The 24,695-nt window shown below is 39.2% G+C and overlaps 1 protein-coding gene across 2 annotated transcripts in view; it reads left to right on the top strand.

The window, feature by feature from the left end:
• Positions 1-24,695, top strand: part of LOC115421076 (protein sidekick-1) — a 504,319-nt gene that overhangs the window by 297,528 nt on the left and 182,096 nt on the right. The window contains exon 6 of one of the 2 annotated variants that reach the window (XM_030136788.1): positions 2,485-2,511. The exons of the other annotated variant lie outside the window; for it this stretch is intronic. Within the exon in view, the coding sequence (XP_029992648.1) occupies positions 2,485-2,511 (27 nt within the window). The remainder of the gene's footprint in view (positions 1-2,484; positions 2,512-24,695) is intronic. 2 annotated transcript variants of the gene reach the window in all.

The following is a 24,695-nucleotide window of genomic DNA, read 5'->3' as shown; positions in this document are numbered from 1 at the left end:
CCTGCACGGGGTCAGTACCAGAGTCCTGCACGGGATCAGTACCAGAGTCCTGCACGGGGTCAGTACCAGAGTCCTACACAGGGTCAGTACCAGAGTCCTACACAGGGTCAGTACCAGAGTCCTACACAGGGTCAGTACCAGAGTCCTGCACAGGTCCACTTTTTCCAAACTTTTCCGCCCGTATCTGCAAAGCTGAGTACCGCAACCCGACCCCTGATTTAACACATTGTCTACACAGTAACTCACTTTTAAGGGCTTTATTTTTGGCTAAAACGCACAGCATCAATGAATCTGTAGTATGTATGTGCTCCTCAATGACGTCTGTGGGCGAATGTAAACAGAAGTGAAGCTCACTTTAAAATAAAACAAACTGGCTGCGGATCAACCACGGTCAAATTAGATGATTATTGTCATTAGACGTCCTGACAATTATTTTCATCCATGAATCTTCTTTTATTTTTTTTACTTCCTTGTCTGCTACCCACCTGCATTTCGTTTAATTTTACCAGTGCCCATGAAATTTTTTATTTTATTTCATTTTATTTTTTTGTCCCTGCATGTTTTTGCGGGTTACCTGTCAGGACTCTCATCATTACCAATCACTGTGGAATTAGAAAACGGAAACTTTTATGATTCGATTAGATGCACAGCAAACTAAACTTTAACTGTTAATAAGTAGAACAGCTGGTGCTTTCCTTCCTTTCCTTTACATCCTTAGTAGTTTTCGAAGTTCAACTGAACTGGTTTTCTTCTTTCTCACCTAGGAAGCATATGTTATGACACATAGGGTCACAAAGTTTATTATTATACCCACCAGGAAATGAAGTCTGTTGTGAGAGATGAGAAATTTTTAACAAAACCAGTCCAGTTGAACTTCCAAAACTACTAATGATGAACGATAAACGGGGCAAATGACAACTTACACAGACCTCTATTGTTAGACATCACCTCCTCCCACTTGTCTCCACCCATTCCACTGCATTTCTCTGAACAGCTGACCCTAAACAAGAGACTAAATCAGTGGTTCCCAACCTTTTTTGGCTCATGACCTCATTTTAACATCACAATTTTCTGGTGACCCCAGACATTCAAAACGGAGACACTTTTCTCTTGGACATGTCTTGGCGGGACCAGGCGGGTGAAGAAATCTTTCCATTTTTTGATTGGTTCGGTTTTCTGACTGCGACTGCGTAGTAACTCATGTGGTCACATGATCGGGTCAGTCAAGATATGCCCTCTCAGATATTATATCCTGCCTTTTATTTGAACTTGATTTTTATTAGGAAAAGTGTGTGGTGTTTTAATTATAATGAATACTGAATTTGTTTTTAGCAATTGCTAGAAATTTCAGGTGACCCGATTTGAATTCCAGGCCTAAAACCACTGGACTAAATAGGAGAATAAAATAGATCTAACTCAGAATCTGAAATCTAATAAAAGACATAACCAAACTCCTACTGCTGACTAGGCGCCAACTTTCATTGCAGTTTTCAATCAGTGCTGCTGATACATTTGAGTTGGTAGCAACAGCTACTGCGGTTCGATATCAGGCCAACAAATAAACACCATTTTGAAAAGAAATGATGAAACTATATGAAGTGTTTTGTCTTGTGATGTTTTCTCCTGTCGTACTTCGGCTTTGTGTCAGTGTGTTTTATGACGGCTCTGGTTGCTCTTCCTCATTAACAGCCTTGCTCACTCTTTATCTGCTGCCATTTACACCGCATATGAGTGTGTGTGTGTGTGTGTGTGTTCGACTCATCCCAAAGGCTCAGTGAACTTTGCACTGATGCTGATGTGATACGTCAGAGTCTAAATTAAGGCCCTGATGCGCATTTTTCACAACAAAAACCTCACATCTTAACCCACTACGGCACACACACACACACACACACACACACACACACACACACACACACAGAGACAATTATTGAGGAGTTGAGAGAGTGGCTGAATAGGAGTGTGAAGGGGAAGTGTATTGATAAATGAATAGTGAATGTTGATTTTCTGCCAGTAGAATGTCAATGCCATCATTTTCTCCCAGAGTACAGTCTTTCTTATGACAAATACAGGCAGAATGGGGAGATAGAGGGGGAAAGAAAAGAAAGGATGAGAGAGACAAAATTTGGTAGCTGGCAGTTGATGGATGGGCTGCAAACAGGCTGCCTTCCTCTGGACTCCGTGATAACATGGCTTTTTTTTTTTTTCTTCCTCTCAGTCTGTTCCTCCCTCTCATCCATTTCTTTCTCTTTTGTTTTGCCTGTATTTGTTTTTAAGGAAGGGTTTTTTCTTCCAATTTGTCTCCACTAACTCCCACCTTAAAGCTGCGGATATGTCAAAGCCTGCATTTTCTGTTTAATTTGCTAAATGTGTATTCTAACACTTGAAATCTAAATGACATTTCTTCCTGTTTTCTTACTCCCGTTTCTTCCCCACCTCTTCCTCCTACTTCTTTTCATCTCATTGTCTCTGGCTGATGGACAGTTGGCAAGAAGAACCGTGGGTCAGCAGGTAAAGACCCCATTTACATGTACATTGTGTTCCGTTCTCTGTTTTGCTGCCTCGTTCTTCCACTTTCTGTCTCTGTATTTACACAGGACAAACATTACAATGACCCACTGCTCCTGCTTGAAGGTCAGAGCTAAAGGCTGCTCAGCTAAATGCTCGGCTGAAGGTCACTTCAGCAGGAGCAGCGGTTCCCATTTTAAAGGATATTCCGCCAGCGCTGCTTTTATCGAGAGACTACATCTGTCTCCTGGTTATTAAGAAACATCTACCTTAGGGCAAGTCAGAGCTAATGGTCGGACTGCAGCTAATGATGGTACATTATGAAATAATCTTTACAGCGTAAGTGTAATTCTTCAATACAATGCCATCCATTTGGGGCTGTAGAGTTAAAGATGCAGCCTGTTTCAGTTTGGCATTTTACAACCTTTTAAGACCTATTATGTTCTCTGTAAATTATATTAATTCTCTAATATGAGTCTTCCAACTCATGGAATTGATAAAATGAAACATTCAAAGGAGTGAAAAATTACAGGAAGGACCAACGTAAGCCCTATTCAGATGGGATTAGCTTTACATAGGTAAAGTAATAATTACCAGAGATTTTAGTCCCGTGTGATTATGCTACAACAGTAATCATTACCGCACAATGCCAGTAAAAATTACTGCCACTTTTACTGTCTGGAAAATGACCCCAGGTAATGCTAATCCCATGCGAATAGACCAGTAGTTATTATGTGTGTAGATATTCTGTCGTATCCTGTTTACAAGTGTTTTTTTTGTGGATTTTCAAGCATGGAGGCTCTTGAAGAAGCACTCAGTTTTCTACTAGGCAGTCTGACAAGTGCATGGGAAACTTCGTGTATTGTTGGAATTGGCTTACGACAAACACGATTCAGAAGCAAAAGAAGGTCGAAAGCAGTTGTTAGAGGCACAGGACTTCTGATTGTTAGGTAAGCTAGCAACGTAGCAGGGCTATGTGGCTAATAAAACAAATGTTAGTAGTTTAATCATCCCGTTGATGGACGGTATTTATTTATTTATTTTTTTAACTTAAGTTTTTATTGAAATTTTATAAACACATAATCAGCAAAAACAACAAAAAGCCAACAAACAAACCTTGCTTGGCTACACCACAAGACCTTACATTCACATTATTCAGTCCTTCCACCATTCCGAGTTCTGTAATCAGTCCATTTATTCCTGTTTTTGTCCATTTGTGCTTCTTGTAGTCGCAGTTTGTGAGTTTGATGGACAGTGTTAATATTCTTAGCAGTAACATCAGGAAGCAACATCATACACACATGACGACAGAAGGGGGCGGCGGTGCGTTAATGGATTTACCCCTCACACTTGTGGTAGTTTTACTGATACACACCTGATCAAAATTTTAAGACCATTTCTTCTTATTGTATTTTGAAACTCTACTTAGAACCTTCTTAAGATCCAACAGTGCAAAATGTAAATTCTTGCAATTTTTCAACTGATCTTAAAAACATTTTGATCAGGAGCATATTTCTTATCTCGTGCGAATTGGCCATTAATATTACTGACGTCCTGTGGTAAAGTGGCATGACCCCATGTGCCCATGTAAAGCTAATCAAGTCTGAATAGTTCTATAGTGCAGCTTTAGGACAAAACATGCCTCCAGAACAATTTCACTGTGCCTTGACATGGATTCTTCTACCAGAAGTGGAGGGGTTAATAAGAAGACGGCATAGCTGCAGTGGTTCAGTGTTGTCCTTTGGCTTTATTTGGTTGTTTTTATTTGTGTTGTTTTTCATCCTCCCTACATTCTATTGGGCGAACATTCATGTTTCGACTGACAGAATGTGTTTGGTGTGTGTGTGTGTGTGTGTTTGTGTTTCTATACTTGCTAGTTTTTGCAGGGCTTTAGCTCTTTTTTAACTTTATTTGTCATTTATTTGTATACTCTTATTTATATGTATGCTTTCTTTATCAATGTACTGAACCTGCATAATGCAGTAAACAATGAGTCTGTTCTACTTTTAGTCAATTAGCATTTGGCTTTTCTGCAACTTTATACACTTTTGCCCATAAAGTTTGAATACTTTTGTTTTCAGACACATGTTTTTTTAATTTATGTTTATTTACATCAGTAATAACCTTTGACCAGGTGCAATGATCACATACTGAGTTCCAGTTACACTTTATCTATCAAGAATAAATCACAGTCGCAATCATTTCATGAGAAGAGGGAAAATATTTTATTCCAACTTTATGTTCAACAGTCTACTTCTGCACTACATCCCAGAGAGAAATAGTGTACTTTTATATGGGCAGGGGTATAAAAGTACACTGTATAGTCTGGCGATTTTTGTTACTTATCAAATTACACTTTTATGTTCACTTCCTGCTCGTTATGTCCAAAAGTGCAGGTTTAAAAAAAAAAACAAACATATATATATATATATATATATATATATATATATATATATATATATATATATATATATAGTAGTGCTGTCAAACAATTACAATTTTTAATCAGATTAATCACAGGATTGCTGTGGATTAATTTCAATTAATCACAATTAAATATCATTCATTTTTAATCTATATAAATCATGTTTCATTTTATAGGAGCGAACAGACTCAAGAAAGAAGGGAATATGTATGCACTTAATGTGTTTATTCAAAACCTTCAACAGTTTCAACAAAACAACTTGAAAAAGCTGTTCCGTCTTGGGTTTTTTTGTCCTCATATTTCCATCCAGAGGGCCAACGTGCTGTTTAGTGTCTTCCATCTTTATGGGCTGGTTCTGCTGCCAGTCACTTGCAGATCAACTGCTCATTTGTTCATGCGTGACGCTAACTGTACTTGGACAAACTGCCCCAAATGTGTTGGCAGAGACGTTCAGAGTCATTCTGCGGATAGGTTAACTGCATTAAAGTATTTAATCAGAATAATCATGATGGTGGATTAATCTGCTTTAATATGTTAATTTTGACAGCCCTAATTTACATATTATAGCTGACTCACAGGATAGTGACACTATAAACATACGATGACCTCACATATATAATGCAGTACTATAGATTAAACTTGCCAATAGTATAGAAAGTCAAAAGAGGTCAGCCATAAACATGTAGTGAAATGTAAGACATTAATGCAGAGAACACAAAAGTACTTTAAAACATGCCATTTACATGGCTTAGATTGCTTTTCCTTTTATTTTTGTTTTCTAGACAAGGTTAAAAAAACAGAATGTAAATGTAGTCAGTGGGACGCTTGCCTTTCTGACTCTGTTACTCGGGCTTGGTGCTGGGTGATATACCAGATGACCTTCTGTACCGGTTTTAATTCCCTGTACTGTATGAATTTTTTATATTCCGTCATACAGTAGCATGGCTGAAAAAACAACTTTAATGCTTCAATAGGCAGCAAGATATATGGTATTGTTCGCTGCCAGAAACACTAGAGTACTGTGCAGAGTATATGAAGAGGGAACCTCCATTAACAGGCTATACCCTTTTTACTAACAGTAGATGTACAAAACTCAAATTAAGAGGATTAATATTTGGTTTTGAAAAGGAAATGATGCTCAACGTTTTTACTGTGTCCCATTTTGCACAATAAAGTTTACATTGTGCTAATGTTTCATGCATACTGGTTCCTTCATTTATTGTGCAAATGCATGTGGTCGGGAAAAGCCTTATGTTCACTAAAACTTCCACTGTACTGTGTATTTTGTGTAGTCCGGGCAGTAGAATATGCCACAAACCTGTACCAGTCACAAAGAGTAAAACCATGGAAACCACCAAACACTGTGGTCCAAATTGTGGATCCAAATTTTGCATCGACTCCTTCACCCCGAAGCACCAGTCCTTCTAAACACAGCACTGAAGCAGATCCACACATTTCTCAAATTCAAGTTATTTCAAATGATGCGTACTCATCTCTTATTGAATTCATTCGGTTCAATTCACAACGTTAATGTTAATTAATGAGAGAGTACTCTTATAATTAACTTTGTGCAATGCTGTATGTTGCCGTACGTCTCTGAGATTAATATACGGAGATGCTTTCGTTTCCGTGCCTTTTTACAGCAAGGAACAATGAGACAATGGTTCATGAGTCACTGTCAAGTGCTGATGATTTTCAGAATAAATAAAGGAAAAAAATATATTTCATCTTATTTTTTGTCACTCTGGCAAAAAAAAAAAAAAAAAAAAAAGTTTGTTTGCGCGAAGCAGTTGCACACACCCCTTTTATTTTACGGTGATGATGATGAAATGTTACCTCATTATGTCATTGTGGGTTATGTCAAGCAGCTAAAAAACCGCAACTAATATAATACTCAGAATAATCAAATAATCATTACACACTCCTCAGCACTTAACCCCTGCTCTGCCTCTGTTACTGCTCAGTGTTTCTTATTTCCCTGCCTTTCTTTCCTGTCTTTTCGTCGTCTCCTCCATCACATGTATTGACTGATGACAGAGATAGATAGAGGCTTTGGCAGCTGAAGGAAGAAATGAATATTTAAAATTGGGCATCTTTCTCGGCCCGTTCCCTGCTTCCCATTGTCTATGTCTGCCTCCCTCTGGGGCCTGGATCTTCTACTTCTTCTCAGTGTGGTGTGGTTTTGTGTGTGTGTGTGTGTGTGTGTGGCATGTCTTGGCTTGCGGTTTTATATTGGCATTCTAAGGCAAGTGTAGTCAGCCGATGACACTTAGCTGTCAGCATGCAGCATTAATGAGCGCAGTGACACGCACAAACACTCACCCCACTCTCACTCACATGCGGTATTCCCAAGAGAGATCAGCAAATGATCACCTTCCCCTCTCCATTTATTTTTGTATACCGTCCAGAAGTCTTTCAAAATAGGGAAAAAAAAAAAAAAAAAGACTTTCCATTTTCTTTAACCTTTCATTTCCAGCGTGGCTCATCTCTCTTTGCGCTTCTTTCTCTCCCGCTGTCTCTCTCAAACTCTCTCCATCATTGTTTCTTTTATAGTAGTTTGCGCCCTGTGTTGTGTATGTGGTCTCGGTGTGATATGTGTTAGTCAGCTGTAAACCCTGCAGACACGTATTTGACAACTCTATTAATACACAGTCAGCTAACACCAGCCTCTCCCTCTGTGAACTCGTGGATGTGTACGCATTCATGGACATTTGTGGATATATACAGTCTTTATTCCTTGTTCCTGATGGGTTCCAATACACAGTGATCCGGACTCTACCCACCTATGTACCGGAAAATTATTCTGTGGTTTGAGGGCTCCAGTTTTTTTTTTTTTTTTTATTGCTTTTTGGACTAAAAGGGTGGAGGTGGGGAAGCATAATTGGGGATGGGTGAGAAAACGTTAATTCCATGAGTCTCCCAACTTATGGAATTGATTCAAAGGAATGAAGAAATCACAGGAAGAACCAATTTAGTGTAGCTTTGGTCCAAAACATGCCTCCAGAACAATTTCGCTGTGCCTTGACATGGATTCTGGAACCAGAGATGAAAGGGTTAGTAAGAAGACAGCATAGATGCAGTGGTTCAATGTTCTCCTCTTTGGCTTTATTTGGTTGTTTTTATTATCTCTGCCAAGGAGGTTATGTTTTCATCAGGATTTGTTTGTTTGTTTGTTTGTTAGCAAGATAACTCAAAAAGTTATGGACGGATTTTCATGAAATTTTCAGGAAATGGTGATACTGGCACAAGGAACAAATCATCAAATTTTGGTGATCGGGAGAGGTGGGGGGGACGATTTTTTGTTTGTCTGTCTGTTAGCAAGATGACGTAAAAAGTTATGGAAGGATTTTCATGAAATTTTCAGGAAATGCTGATACTGACACAAGGAACAAATGATTAAATTTTGGTGGTGATCGGGGTGGGGGGGTTCTGCCTTGGCGGAGGTGCTTTTCTTGTTTGTTTATCGGTTAGCAAGATAACTCAAAAAGTTATGGACAGGTTTTGATGAAATTTTCAGGAAATGTTGATACTAGCACAAGGAACAAATTATTAGATTTTGGTGGTGATCGGGGGGGGGGGGGGGGGGGGGGGGGGGGGGCAGACTTTTGTACACAAGTATCTGTGCTTCTACTTAGGTACCAAATGTGTACTTTTGTACATGTTTTGAGGAAATCCACACAAATTACAAACGCAGTACAAAGTTCACTTGGGTTTATTCCTGATACCACTGACATAGTCTACAATTGTTTGGAAATGGTTCAAATTACATTAAACTGACCTGAAATGAAGTACTGACTGCAGACATTGGGTGTGTGTGTGTGTGTGTGTGTGTTTGGGGGGGGGGGGGGGGGGGGGGGGGGGGGGGGGGTGTCTGCGTTCTCTGAGTGCTTTTCTAGTTTGTGTTGTTTTCATCATTGTTTTTATAAACCTATGTGTTTTATATGTGTAATTTTAATCGTGTTGTATTTATTTTTAACAACTTTGTACGGTGACCTTGAGTGTCCTGAAAGGCGCCTATAAATAAAAGGTTGTATTATTAGTATTAGTATTAGTATTATTAGTATTATTATTATCCTCACTACATTCTATTGGGTGAACGTTCACATTTCGACTGACAGAATATGTTTGGTGTGTATGTGTGTGTTATGTTGAACCTGCATTATACAATAAACAAAAAGTCTATTCTACTTTTAGTCAATTAGCATTTCAGGTTTCTACCACTCTGTACACTTTTGCCTATAATGTTTGTCCAATTTTGTTTTCCAGACACATTCCTCTTTTTATTCTTATTTATTTACCATTGATTTATTCATCATTCAGTGATTTGGGGATTACGGTTTTGAAGGCTCTAGTTTTTTGTGTTTTGGAGATTGTGTTTGTACAAATAGGGTGGAGCTGGGGAAGCATAAAAGGGGATGGGTTAGCTAATGTTAAGCACTAACTTATTGACTCGGTAAAACGGTCAATTAAAGCCCTATAGGCCCGACATCAAAGCCTCTATTAGCCCTGAAATCTATATTAATGAACAGTAATTTACAAAAGGACCATCAGTACACTAATTAGACACTCCAAGTAAAACGAATGGAGGTTAGGATTAGAGTTGGGCGCTCTGCAGTGATGGTGAAGGTTCAGCACTCAGTCAGAGTCTGAGAAGTAGGGTAATGGTCTAGGTAATGGGTTATGTCAGTAGTCAGGTTTTCAGTCGAATGTGTGGCAAATTTTAACCCAATTTTCAGAAAATTGACATCTGAGTTCATGTCCTATCTCCAAGAGGTGTTATCAGTGAGTGCAGACCAAAAATGCCTCTGGACGCAATTGGATCGACCTAGTATGGCTCGTTGGAAGTCCTCGGCTGCAATAAGGGTGGCTATTTCTATTGTGCAGTGGCAGGATCATTATTGTCATTCCTTCTGCTATCTGTGCGCTATAGCTTTGAAAGTTTCCCTACCTTCATAAAAGAGCAAAACCTCCATACCCTGAAAATGGCAACTTTTAAAACAAATACTGACATCTTTTAATGCAGCATTTTCTTTTGCAGGAATTTAGTTATTTTAATACCACAACACATCTCCTCATGTGCAAAACAACTTCTCTCCTGACACTATTTTTTTTTTTTGCAAATGCTGTCTTAAAGCATCCGAGAGCACCGCCCAAGAACTATCCAAACAACCCAGAGAACTTTTACCCTAATTGTATTCTGTTCCAGACCTAAAGCAGCAATGTTTTGATATAGAAGTGTAGAAATGCGCAAGACTAGAATAGACCTACTATCACTCAGTTTAACAAAATGAAACAAGTGGTGCCAGGCACAACAAACCCCGCCCCTCGCATGTATTGTAGCTTATTTTGGCATGGATCCAGCTGATGTCATCAAGTCTATGCGTTTGGTGATGTCAGCATATCAATTTCGTCTATTAATGTGCCAAGTCTGAAGTAAACTGAAACAAAATTGATGTTGCACTCTGCATAAAAACTCTGATTAATTTGCATACAATAATATATACATAAACATATTCACATACATCCACTCATTGTACAAAACTCCACTTTGCACTCTGTACATATTATAATATTAATCCATTGTAAATCCCATCCCATTGTTGTCCTTGTCTCTAGTTGAATGTTTGTCTATATTAGGTCTATGTTCAAGTGTGATTGGATTAATGTTGTTTTGGGTTCATGTTGAAACATGTATGTGTTCATGTACTTGGCCAATAAAGCTGATTCTGATTCTGATGTTTTTGTAGACATTAGACATTTTGCCCATCATAAGTAAATGGGAGAAGAAAAAATATTTTAAAAATTCATACAAAATTTGAACTTTGACCTACTCTTCCCAAAATGTAGTAACATCTATTCTGGGTCACTGGCAATCTATAAACCCAATTTGGTATGAATTCAACCAATAGTTTTGCTGCTAGAGTGTTAAAAAACAAACAAAGAAACAAAGAAACCAAACCAAAAACAATACCCCTTGCCTCGCCTTCAGGGGGTGGGGTAGCAATGAAATCCAGAACAATTAAGACCATATAAATGCCATGGGGCCTTTGACCAAAGGATCAGAAAGGGACCAGATGGGGTGAGAACCACAAAGAAACAACTTTTAGAGTCGGTGAAAGTGACAAAGTCAAAAAACAAAACACGGTTGTTGTTTTCTCCACTGGGCATGTCTGTAAATGTAAAGAATGGAGTTTGATGCTGAAACGGCAGCATTTCTTCTACAGTTTGATTGTGAGTCTTATGAAGGTATAAAGTTATTACCTCCGCCAAGGAAGTTATGTTTTTGCCAGGGTTTGTTTGTCTGTCTGTTTGTCTGTCCGTTAGTGTGCAACATAACTCAAAAAGTTATGGACAGATTTGATGAAATTTTCAGGGTTTGTTGGAAATGGGATCAGGAAGAAATGATTAACTTTTGGGGGTGATCCGGAAGAAATCCTGGATTCTGGATCACTTTGAAATTTTCGTTAATGTTGTGGTAAATGGGGCCAAAATTTTTGTTTCCCAATATCTCGCTTAATTATTGACCAAAACTCATGAAATTTTACTCAGGAATTGACAATGGGGTCCTCTATCACATTTCAAAGGCTGATCCGGATCTGATCCAGAAGGCGGATTTTATTTTAAAAAATAAATGTAGGATTTGTATCACCGATTATGTGGGGAATTTTTGCGCTTGGCGGAGGTCTGCGCTCTCCGAGTGCTTTTCTAGTTATGGGATGTTATTATCTTTGCTAAGTTGTCGTTTGTTGATCCACGGTTCTGACTAAACTGTGACAGTTCTGACCTTGTTTGCTGGATTCCAAACAGATCTTTAGTTCAGCTACTGGCAACACAAACTGTACAGAAAACAGAGGTGATTTGTGGTTTTATTTTGGCTGTTTTCTGTCTAAAAACAAAGCTAACCTAACTGAGCTATAATGTAAACTATCAGCAGCATGTGACGATTATAAGACATAGTGATATTTTGACCAACTGTCAAAATAAGAATCTATGAGTTTTAGTTTGTAGAGGAAAACTTGATGATACCATAATGCAGATGTGTGTAAACAATGAGTTTTATACTTTATTCAGTGAATGATACAGTCTGTGGATACATAGGGTGGATTTGTTGGTGGTTTTGGTCTTAAGTGTGTTCTGGTACGTAACTTTCCTCTGCTGTTGAGAGTTTGGGATATCAGCACTACATAGAACACTTTTGATAAACACTTAATAATAAAGATAAGTGTGATTAAATTCAATGGAAACACATTCAGTAAATACATGATGGTGTGTGACTTGATTAGGGATGGGAATCAATAAGAATTTAACGATTCCGATTCCATTATCAATCTTGCTTATCGATCTGATTCCTTATCGATTCTCTTATCGATTCTCATTTGGTGAAGGAATAAAAGAGTACAAACGGGTGTGTTTGCATTAGCTGTCTTTTATATTCCATCTCTGCACAGAAAATAAAACATATACAGTATCTACAAATAATAATAACAGATGACGCCGGGCCTAGTTTGGGAGGGAAGCGCACAGTGAAAGTGAAACTAAAGATGCTTTACTAATTCCTCTGTTGCCGCATTTCCACTACGTGGAACCGGTTCTACTCTGCCCGTCTCCCATTGTTGTGCACCTCATTTTCTTTCCCTACCTTCGGAAACTTGTATTTGAAGGGGTACAACATTTGTTGCCCGCACCGGAACCGGAACCGGGCCCGAATGAGGTCCTGGTGTTCACTCTGCCGCTGGATTCACAAGCGCCGCTAAATAGTGTATCAAATACATTACATTCCTGTAAACAAATCACATGCTGTGGACAAATATTTTAATATATTGGAGGGATTTCACCCTTTTGAAGAAATGGAAGCTTTGCAAGTGTTACAAGTGGACCTGGTGTAATCTTTTTAGACCGTTTCTGCTCAACGCCATGTTGGCTACGTTCTGACCAAAACAATGCAGCGTATCGCGTGATGTCATTGCGCATGTGCAACGAAGACAGAATCGATAAGCAGAATTGTTAAGCAGGCAGGCGAACGATTCCAAGGAATTGAGCTTCTGGGATCCAGTTCTCAAAAAGAACCGGTTCTCAATTCCCATCGCTAGACTTGATAAACCTAAATATGTAAGATTATTGTGTGCACTTAAGTAAAGTTTGTGTTGAGCTGGGAAAAACTTTTTTGCAAAACTGCAGTTCAATATATTTTAGAATTCCTGTCATTTATGCCCAGGTTTTTTATGCATAAGTTGAAAAACAGCTAGTTGGGAACACACTTAATAGTTGTCCTCATGGGAATTTATAGAGTATTCCAATATCTGCTGTATGCAGGAACCACCTGTCAGCCCATTCCTCTGCTCCCCAGGTCTCCACAAAGAGTTGAAAGTCCCTAACACGTATAGATCTCCAGACTCTGTGAATACAACACACACACACACACCACACACACACACACACACACACACTCTGACACCCACTGAGTCACTGACACAACAGGGAGTCTGCCGCAACTGACAGATTAATAGGAGAACAAGCTGTAATCTCTGAGAATCCATTCAAAGAGGGATTACATTCTAATCTGTGGATGGAATAGCCTTTCATCTCTCTCCCCTCTCTCACCACCTCTCAGTCTATGTCTCTCTGCTGCTCTCTCTCTCTGTTTATCCATCTCTATCTCTTTCCTGCCCTAAAGCTGCACCAATCCTTTTAGGAGCCCTGTTTTTTTTTTGTTTTTTTTTTCTTTTATCAATTCCATCCTTGATTTAATTTTTTCCTTTCCATCTGAATGCCATGCTCGTACATACTCACACATGCACGCAAACCCTCACACAGCTGTGTCACCTCAGCAGCACTTAGCTGTCAATCAGCAGTGATTGCACTGACAAGAACATTGCAGAGTCTTGCTTTAAATTATACCCACACGTATGTACGCACACAAGATTCATGTTTTTCTCTATCCTCATCATTTATGATATATTTTTAGCTGCTGTAGCTGCTCATCTTTTTTTCTTTAATGAAGCTGTTAAGTCTTAAATTGTTCAGGTATAGTTTCATTATAGTGCAAAGAGTAGTTGACAGGGTTTTGTAAGGAGCAGGAGCTGTTGTTTACATTACTCTTAATGATCAGTATATACACAGCTACTCAAAAGACATTCAGTTTACTGTGAAGATATGACAGTGTGAAGTCATTAACTTTGTTTTAGTGCACTTTTATCCTATTACATACATATCTGTCATGTCTGTTAAACAATGCATCTGTACATTTTCAGCTGAAATTTGCAATTAGATCAGAGGGAGTACAGATAACAAACAGACAGAACACAATCACATGAGTTAAACATGTTTTTAGTGATGAAAAAAATTCCCACTTTGAGCTTTAATAGTTTTTCAGCATCATGGTTCATTCATTCATTCATTCATTCATTCAAATTGACCTCAATTAACCAAAAAAAAATCTCAACTATTGTGATGGGATTCCAAATGTATGTACTTCACCAAAAAGTTGTCAGTAATCCGCTATCTTTCACTGGTTCTGCTAAAACGTTAGGTGCTATTTCTGTACCTGTACCTATGCAGAATTTGTGACAATAATATGATGAGTTCCTCTTTGTTACCAGTTTGAAGCTTTATGTACGCCATTGCTAAATGTGCCATAATTTAGGATAATTTCTGGACAGTTTCTATAATGATGTTCAGGGGCAGACTGACCAGTAGGACATTCTGTCAAAGTCCATGTGGTGAATCCGAAAAAAAATCTGATAAGCAATAATAACAGCCATCCCACCGACGGCGACGGCCGTCTGATGTGGTGGAAAAAATCTGTGATATTAACATCAAAACAACAGGTGGCACCAATACAATTATTTAGGCTATTACGTGGGGGAAATACACAAAACTTGAAACAGAAAAACCCGAGTAGGGTGCGAGAAAACATCGAATATGAAGCGTATCACACAAACACACACACACTGTGACTTCTCTTCTTTTCCCCCACAATGGCATAGCCTAATTAAAAGTAACCTAAGCACAGCCATTGTCCATTGTTTCAATATTTGATTTACTTTATTAAAGGGTATGGTGTTTTGAAGACATATTGAATAGGTTATATTTGAAGGTAATTCTAAAGTATTTGATACATGTTATACAATCGACTGGCTATACACAGTGGATAACTATATATTTAAAAAAAAAAAATCATTTGTCAGTTCAGGTTGATGATAGTTGCAGCTCCAAACATCATGACATGGAGAGTGCAGGGAAGTCCCAGATGCGCCAGGATGCTCTACACTACAATATTTCAAATGCCCTAAATCAGACAGTCACAGCCTGGAACAGTTTTTTTTCTTATCACCACCAGCCTTCAAAATCCAATTTTAAGACTGTACTAGTGCTTTGCAAATTAATTAATTAATTAATACAAATAATTGTTGATTGTTGATGTTATTCTCTGTGAATATTTTTTCTAGGCTTTTGGTAGGTGGTTTTTAGCTTACCGGCCGACAGGCCGTAAACTATTGTCGTCATGCGGTGTCCGTCGTCGTCTGTCGTCGTCGTCTGTCGTCGTCCGTTACAAAAATCTCAATTGTCTTCTTCTCCGAAACTACAATTCCGATTGACTTCAAACTTGGTATACAGCTTTTTTATTATCATATCAACAAAAGTTAGTGAAATTATTTGGATCCGGATCTGATTCTGGATTTGGTGCGACTTTGAAAAATTCCCCATTATAAGAGATAGGAAGTGGATCGATGCAATAACTCAGTAAATATAAATGATATCCAGTGTAAATTTCTACAGTACAGCCCTGATGGGGAGATGACCAAAACATAATGGCCATATGCTGATCAGGATCTTCTTCTAGATCCGGGAACTCACGGAAAATTTAACACGGGCTGTTATGGGGAAAACATTTCATTCGTCTTCTTCTCCATAACTCCAGTTCTGATTGACTTCAAACTTGGTATACAGCTTCTTTATGATGATGTCAACACAAGGTATTGAAATTATTTTGATGCGGATCTGATTCTGGATTTGGTGTGACTTTGAAAAATGTTCCCATTATAAGAGATAGAAATGGATTGAATCAGTAAGTATCAATGATATCAAGTTGGAATTTGAATTTTTTACAGATCTGATTGGAATATGACCAAAACATGGGCTATTTCTGTAATATAATAAATACACATAACTGGGTGATAATAAATGGCATCTGGATACATTTCCCAAAGCTTTTAATTTGGCCGGTAAGCTACAGGGCCATTGGTTCTATTTTTTTTTAATGCGTAGTTGTGTAGGGTTGTGGGCCTAAAGTTTGGAAAAAGCCTAGGGCCTTTTTTTAGTCCCAGCCCGTCCCTGATGATGTTTCCCTCAGAAGCTAAAAACAGCCCCTTAAAGCTGATCTAATTGTGATTGTTTAAACTTATGTTCCTTACATTTAATGTAATAAATTCTGAAAACTTATTACAAAACAGTCTTCACTGAACACTGTTCAGTCCATATACTCAGGTATTCAGATAGCTGGTCTTCAGCGGGGTTTATTGAACAAAGTGGAAAAAATAAAACTGGGGGGAAAAAAAGCATTTTGGCTGCCATTTCCTACATTAATAAACTTAGATCATGTCAAATCAGATAAAACCAATGGAAAGGCAGTAAATCCAACCTCAAATAGAGGAAATACTGATAAACCAAGAAAGTGAAACTTAAAGTTGCTAAATGTAAGAATTATGTTCCAAGTAATCATAAAATGGCCCTGACTGTCACCAGACATTAAGGAATCCTGTTCATTTCAAATACTGATATCAGACAGTAGTAGTCCAGCCAGAATATTCATATTTGAAAAGCTAAGTGTCAGCCCCTAAATGATGTTTATGTTGTCATTTTGTGTTTTTGGTCTGATGCTCCACCCATCACCTATCTCCCAATCACCAAGTCAGTAGCGTTTCAGCATCCAGGTTGCCAGTTGCCACTGAGCTGCAGCTGGAACATTTCTGATCATAAATGTCTGACATTACTACATTAAGTAGCAGTAGTAGTTAATACGAACACTCTTCATGCTCCTGGACTGTAGGACTCACACACTGTTCACGTTGCACTTTATCCTTTGCACAGACTCATTCATTGCACTGACTCTGTCTGTCTGTCTGTCTGTCTACTAAACCTAAAGGCCTCTTATTATTTCCAACTACATCGTGACAAAGTGAGAAACAAAACAATATGTCTAGGAGATTCTTTTGAAACATGGAGGCGGCTGAAAGTGAAGAAGAATTTGAAGACCAATGCCGGTTCTCCCGTGGTCTCCCCCGACTCTCAGTGGCTCTTACTGGGTGGTGAGACTGAGGGCCCAAGCCACGGTGTTTTCTCCTTGGCCGAGCCACGGTGTTTTCTCCTGGGCCAGTGAAGAGACTTTGGTTTGGTCCCAGGAGAAAACACCGCGGCCTGAGTGAAGAGACTGGGCCCAGTATAAGTACCGGTGTAGGACTCGTCGCTTGCCATGGTAGCTCCTTCTAGCAGACACTCATGCTGGATCTGGCAACCCCTAGTCTGGGGGGGGGGGGGGGTACCACACTCTACAGTGTATTGAATGGGATTGCAGCACCAGTTTTGGCCACAGTCCTACATACAACTCCTATAATTCTTGCAATCACATTCAGGTGCAGTACTAACTGTGTTCTCTATGCGGTGGAAGTGAGTATTTTGGGGCGACTGTGGTTCAGTAGGTAGAGAGGGTCGTCCAGTAACCGAACTGTTGGCAGTTGGAATCCCGCTCTGTCCTAGTCATGTGCTGTTGTGCCCTTGGTTAAGACACTTCACCCACCTTGGCTCCAGTATCTCACTCAGAGGGGCTGTTTGGTGTGGATTGGCAGCCATGCTTCCGTCAGCCTGCCCCAGGGCAGCTGTGGATACACATGCAGTTCACCACCACCAGAGTATGAATGTGAGAGCCAATGAATAATGGATCAATAATGTAAAGCGCTTTGGGTGCCTTGAAAAAGCGCTATAGAAATCCAATCCATTATTATTATTTATCATTTAATATGAACATACACAGATCCCTAAACTAAATGTCGTCATGGGATTTAAAACACATTTAGTTTTTCATTCATCAGACATGCTTGTGATTTGAAATGTGTTGTATATTCTGCCTCTGGCACAAAATTGGAGTTAACGGTGCAATTTGTAAATGGTGTGGAGAGAATTAAAATGGAAAATGTTAACAAAGAATCAGCTTCCACAAGAACATCTAAATGAATCTGTATCAACTAACAGAAGGATTCATGGAAAGTAACTGTCACTAGGATGGTCTCGATAAGGGATTTGGAGCTGCAGATTTTCAGACTTCAACATGAGATAAATTTGGGAATCCAGAGTATTAGTCATTAAAACCCATATGGTATTACATCTATGCATAGATTAAAGAATACCAGTGTGTGATGCTGATATGATATTGTAGGAGATGGAGCAGAGTGTGTAATTTGGGATGCAAGGACCCAGAGAAACCTTGGATGACAAATCACTTGTGCTTTACCTCTCACGTTGTTTGTCATTTACAAAATGAGGAATCCAATAGAGTCCGATTAAACTTGTGGCCTCTCTTTGTAGAATCTTTACAGGGAGGCTTTTAGCAGCCGCAGCTTGCAAATGCACACACATAATAACACTCCCTGTCGGGTTGCATATTTCTCCTTGTTTACGTTAAGAAAGATTCATTTAACAATCCTCGCAAAAAAGGAAGCAATAAGAGGATGAGAGCGAGCAGATACAGGAGGCAGTAGGGAACGAGAGACACAGACGAGACGAAATGATGGAGATTTCCCCAGAGAAAGAGTGTGTGTGTGTGTGGGGGGGGGGCTGTTGGAAAAGCTGACAGAGAGAAAAGAAGAGCGCAGATCACACAACCATATGGCATTTAGCGTTCGCCTCTACTTCTACCATCATGTCTGTCACTCCAGGAAGAAGACCATCTGCACTGCCCCCCTTTGCATCTACATATATCCTCCCTCTGCCTCCTGTGAGCTCGTTTCTTCTCCCACCGTGTTCTCCCTTGTCACACCGGTGCTCCTGCTGTCCTGATTTGTCCGCCCGCTCCCAGCTCTCAGACACAAGCGAACAGGTTGGGTTCACATCCCCCCCTTCGGCTCATTATGTGAGGCTGCTGCTGCCATTAAGGCTGCGCTGATCACTACACGTCCCCGTCTGACCTACTTCCCACAGCAAAGAACTAATGGACACTCTCCTCCAGCTCTGCCAGTCCACCTTCTCAACACCTTCTTTCACAAATCACACCTCTCAGATTGTAACACATGTACGACGTGCTGATCACTGCCGCCCACTCAGTGACACTGAAAGCTAAATAATTGTGTGTCTGAGCATCCTCAGGCACTAGAAATAGACATGAAAATCGGAAGAGGTGGAGGAGTTAGTAGCAGTCTAGTTCACTTTTTCACTGCCTTTGCCACTTCTTCATATCCATACATTTGTTTGTAGGACCGATTTGTGCATTGAGTGGGTTTACGTGACACTTAAAAAACCCAATTACTGTGAAAGTCCAACTAAAACTGGACTGTTAAAGAGCTTTTTATTAGGGCATGATCATGATTAATCTGATGAAGAATTTTAACACAATTACCCCATCTGCATGACTCTGAACGTCTCTGGCAACGCATTATGGGCAGTTTGTCCAAGTAGAGTTACCGTTGCGCATGTGCAAATGGGCAGTTGATCCAACTGATGAAGTGGAATGCACTAAACAGCACGTTGGCCCTCTGGATGGGAAATATGAGTACAAAAAACCCCAAGACAAAACAGTTGACCGACAAAGTATTATGCACACTCTACAGGAAGGATTTTCTTTTCACCAAAGCACTTCCAGCTTCAAATACCACATTAACGTGAAGCATATATTAGTCAGGGATTCTGCTAACACTTCGGCTAACGTGTCACCCACCTCACAACAAACACGTTAAGTGCATATATATTCTCTTCTTTCTTGAGTCTGTTTGCTCATTCAGAATGAAACCCGATTAATATAGATTAAAGATGAACGATATGTAATTGTGATTTATCGAAGTTAATTCACAGCAACCCTATGATTAATCTGATTAAAAATTGTTCATTTAATATATTTCCTGAACTGAAACCCAAGTTCTAATAGTCTGATTTGTAAACCCAAATAATGTGATTGAAAGTCAGTCTACTTCTGCATGTAACTGGACTGGAATGGGACAAGGTGTTCTCCACATGTGCTTGAACTCCACGCCAAATCCTGGCCTGGAAATCGTACATCATGCATCTCATCTGCACAAAAAGTAGAGCGGACACCAAGTATGCTATGTACACATTTGTAACATTGTTCCTTGTCGTGCCAGTTTACCTCTGGGTTGGCGATGCGCTAAGTCACTATTGACTATTGTTGTGATGTGTGATGGCATAGGTTAACAAGCTTAAAGAGTGCAGTACCGCCACCTATCATAATGGAGGCGACAATGATTTCAATAATAAATCAATTGCACCCCGATGCATGTCGACTGGGACAAAGACAATTAGTCCAATTACACAGTTGAGTCAAGCTATGGTTGTAGCTCAACTAAGCTGTGCATGTAAATGAAGGAAGTGATGGATGTGTTTTCATTAAAGTATAACAAATATAACAAATATAAACAAAATTCTGGGTCAGTGGCCTCTATTTCTGTCCAGAGTTGGGGGACCTAAGTGTCATAATCTGGCTTAAGTTGGACATAAGTCACAATTTTTAGAACCTGAGACTTACTTGACTAACCCTGAAAAAAGACCTAAATGACTTTTACCCATTTCCTACACTCAACTCGTCTTTGACTTGTGGCAGATAATGAGTCAATAAGTCATTCTGCTCAGACACTTGACTGGGTGACTTCTATTGCAGTGAGTGTCAGACATCATAAAGCAGGTGCCTCCCATCGGAATGAAAACCAGAGAAGGAAAAAAGGATTCAGTAGACTATCAGCACTATTCACCATGGTTGGGCTGTCATTAATGACTCAACTTTTCATGTAGGATGGATCATCAGAAGTTTACATGACTTGACTTGTCACTTTGTAGACCTGATTGATGGCTTGATTAGATTTTCTCCAGAGACGTACGACATACTTGAGAACTTGAAGGGTTCAGATTTGGGGATTTGCTTGTTACATAGGCATGTGTGACTTTCTGCTAAGTTTGAAAATCCACCTTAAACTCACCTTAGATCTCAGCACTTGGATTTATTTACACCCAGAGATTTACAGAGAATGATGAGTCAAATATGGGCAGGCAGGAGTGTGACACTACTCATGGCTAAGGATGCACCAATGTATGGGCCAACTGCAACTGACTCCCATTGACCAATCAGCAAATAAGACAACATTGGCCGATGGCAGTCTTTATCTGTTTTTGTCCACAAATGCAGTCCATTCAGTTCACTTCCAGTTGCAGAAGGTGGAGTTCATTATGTTTCCAAGTAGATGCTCAAGTGTCTGGACTGAATCTCCAGTGGCCAGTTAAGTTCTCCAGTTAATTTAAGTTCATTGATGGGAACTATTCACTGTCAGCATGCTAGTACTTAGTGCACTGGGTAGCAAGCATGCGGTTAGCAACAAAAACCCTATGACAACAAAACTGCTGGAAAACAAATGTAACCAACCTTAATAAATGGTATTTTGCTATTTTAAACAAGTGTCTTCCCAGAAATTCTGTATTGTTGCATCCCTATTTTCAGTCTTAGCCCCTGGCAAATGTGCATTTAAACTTTGCCACTACTACAATTATTCACCTAATGCTGAAGTTCCATTTACACAAGAGAAGTGGATGGAAACGCAAAGAAATGCTCATTTTCTTGTTCCAGTTTTCTGTAAATTTGGTTAAAAATTCGGATATGTTTGGATAGAAATTTGACTTGTAAGTGTGTGCACTATGCAGAAACAGCAACAAAGTAAGAGTGATAGAGACCTCTACTTCTACTTCCTATCTCTCTTCTTTGTGTCACTTCACTTATCTTCCTCCATTAATGACTCCACTTCGACTTCCAGTTGGAGCGTGTAGGTGTCAGTACAGTGTGTGTGTGTGGGTGTGTGTGTGTGAGTGTGTGTGAGTGTGTGCTCTCATTTGCCTGTCTTCCTGTAGAGGCATGTCTTTTTCTCTGTGACAGTGAGATATGACTTTTCGCCTCTATTTCTCCGATAAAAAAAAAGACAGAAAAAGAGAGAATGAGAGGGAGGAATAAAGAGCAGAGAGTCAATTACCACCTTTTCCAACTTCCCTTCAAAGGCAAGATCAAAGCTGCTCCTCGACTGGTGAATCCCCCCCACCCCCTTCCTCCTCCCCAACTCCTATCAGAGCCGGCCTATTAATTTGTTCCCCGTACTCCCTCTCTTATTGGAAATCTCCATATTCATCACTCATACATGTAACCGTGTCAGATCTAATCCTGTTTAGACCCATGTACACAAATGAGCACTAGTATTTAGACTGTATATGAATGTATAGCAATGACAATCATATTTCTGCTCCCCTTTTATTACTCTGAATACTATTTCATGGTGCAAAGGTTAGAAGTTTTAGAAAGTGATAGCAAGCCTAGCATGGGCCTTTCTGCAGAGAGGCCACTCAGTTCATAAATCATATTTGCTCTCATGCACATATACTGCCATAGTATCACACACACTACCTTCTGGGCCATAAATCATTTTTCAAATACTTAAACCACTATCATTGTGAGCCATACACACCATCTTACACTATTCAATACATCATCATCGCCTGTATGTTGGTGTGTTTCAGACACAACAGTGCTGTGTTTGACAAAGAATAATATTGTTTATAAGAAGATTTACTGTGTGTTTATATCTGTGTGTGAGTGTATATGAAAGAAAATGTGTCGGAGATGGGAGGTAGTGTACAACTAGTAGAAAGAATTCTTGAACCGTTTTCTGCTTCAGTCAGACTCTGACATACAAGCATCTGTTCATAATCGCATATTCTGTCATTGTTTTTTTACATTAACTGTCAGCCGTTTTCTCACACTGTTATTCACATAGTTCTACCCTCTCTTTTATACCAACACTCCCTCAAATACCATCATTCCACTTCTCCTTTACTGAAATTACTGTGTCTTGAAGTTTCTGTTGAATATATTTGTTTTGGATAAGTAGTTTCGAAGGAGAAATCAAAGAAAAGAGACAGCGATGTTTGCAGTGAAGAAGTAACAAAAATAAAAATGCGCAATATTTTGCTGCAAATATTTCACCTTGAAATTCTTGATATCAGTGGAGAAAGAGTTTCAGTACTTGTTTGGTGAAATGTCCAAATCAATTTTTGCCAGTTCATAAAAACCTACCGATTTAACATCATGTGGAGACATCTTATAAAGCCTATATGAGCTTCAACGTGTCCTCTGGCTGTTGCAATAGTCTATGTTAGTGTCCAGGAAAAAGACACACAGAAATTAAGTCATTTTTTTCCAGGGACAGTGACAATTCAGCAACCTCAAAAACAGGAAAGATTCTTTTGCCAGATTTTAGGAAAACCCACTAATTTCTACCCACAGTCCCAGGACATGTTGATGCTATAAGAAGTAGCTTTACAGAAAAAAAAAGATGTAAAATGTGAGTTATACCAGTTGTAGACCCTCCTTGTTAGCTCATCGGCCAATCGGCCATGAGCGTCGTCTTCATCCCCGTTGTCTTCGTTAGCATTTTTTTTTCTCCGATGAAACTACTGGTTGGATTGATTTCCAATTTTATATGTAGGTTCCTTGGGACAATGTCTATGAGCTGGTTTGAGAAATTTAGATTTTTGAATTTTTGACAAATTTTTGAAATCTTAAAAATTTGCCTTTGCTTATAATGGGACATATTTTCATGGCTTATAACCTGGAAATGGTTAGAGATATTAATATAGGTACTACTGAGCACTGCTAGGAAGTCATATATGGACTTTGATTTGATTGGTTGAGTTCTCCTCCAGTGAAAGTACCACCCACTTCTGTTGGCAGATTGATCTCCTGCATCAAGAGACAGAATCTGACGACCTCACAAATTCAACTTATTTTTGATTCTTGATTGAACATACTGGTGAGATACAGGGATACTGGTCCTGTTTTGTTTGATTTATGAGACATTAAAGATGGTTCTGCTTCACAGTTGCTCAAGTGGACGGAGAAATCGGAGCAGGTCACAAGCACCGTTTCATCAGATGTTCATGACTTCACGTTGATGTTAGCTCAGGCTTCATTCATTCATCCAGTCCACACCACAATGTACACACTGCATTACTCACTGTCTCACTCATCTTTGACAATTCATCTCCTCCATCTCCCCAATATCCTCCTGAATTAAGCAGAACACATTCTTGTGGATGCACTTCTGAATATGCAAGCTATTTATTCACTGAAAATAGAGTAGAGTTGTATGTGTGTCATTTCATATAAATTTTATGCAACTGATGCTAGCCCACATTGTATTTCAATGCATTGTCTATCATTTTTTGTTTATTTTTCATATATAGTACATGGTGGCTAAAAACATAAACAATCTGCAAATCCACCTTTTTTGCCGTGTTAATTTGTGATTAGTCCTATATTTCTAGCATGAAACCTCAGAAATATTTACCTTCCTTGTCTTTATTTAATAATATTCACTTTTGGTTTAAGTGGTATTCAGATCCTTCAGTAAAAGTATGAAGTAGTCATATATGATGGTTTTTACTGCTGTAAATGTTTAAATGCACATTATGTGGCATTTCTGAGTCTCTAAAAACACATTTTACAGTG

The sequence above is a fragment of the Sphaeramia orbicularis genome, chromosome 1 (genome assembly GCF_902148855.1).
Source record: "Sphaeramia orbicularis chromosome 1, fSphaOr1.1, whole genome shotgun sequence".
NCBI lineage: Eukaryota > Metazoa > Chordata > Actinopteri > Kurtiformes > Apogonidae > Sphaeramia > Sphaeramia orbicularis.
The sequence above is the reverse complement of the archived record's forward strand: the minus strand, read 5'-3'. Positions and strand labels throughout refer to the sequence as shown.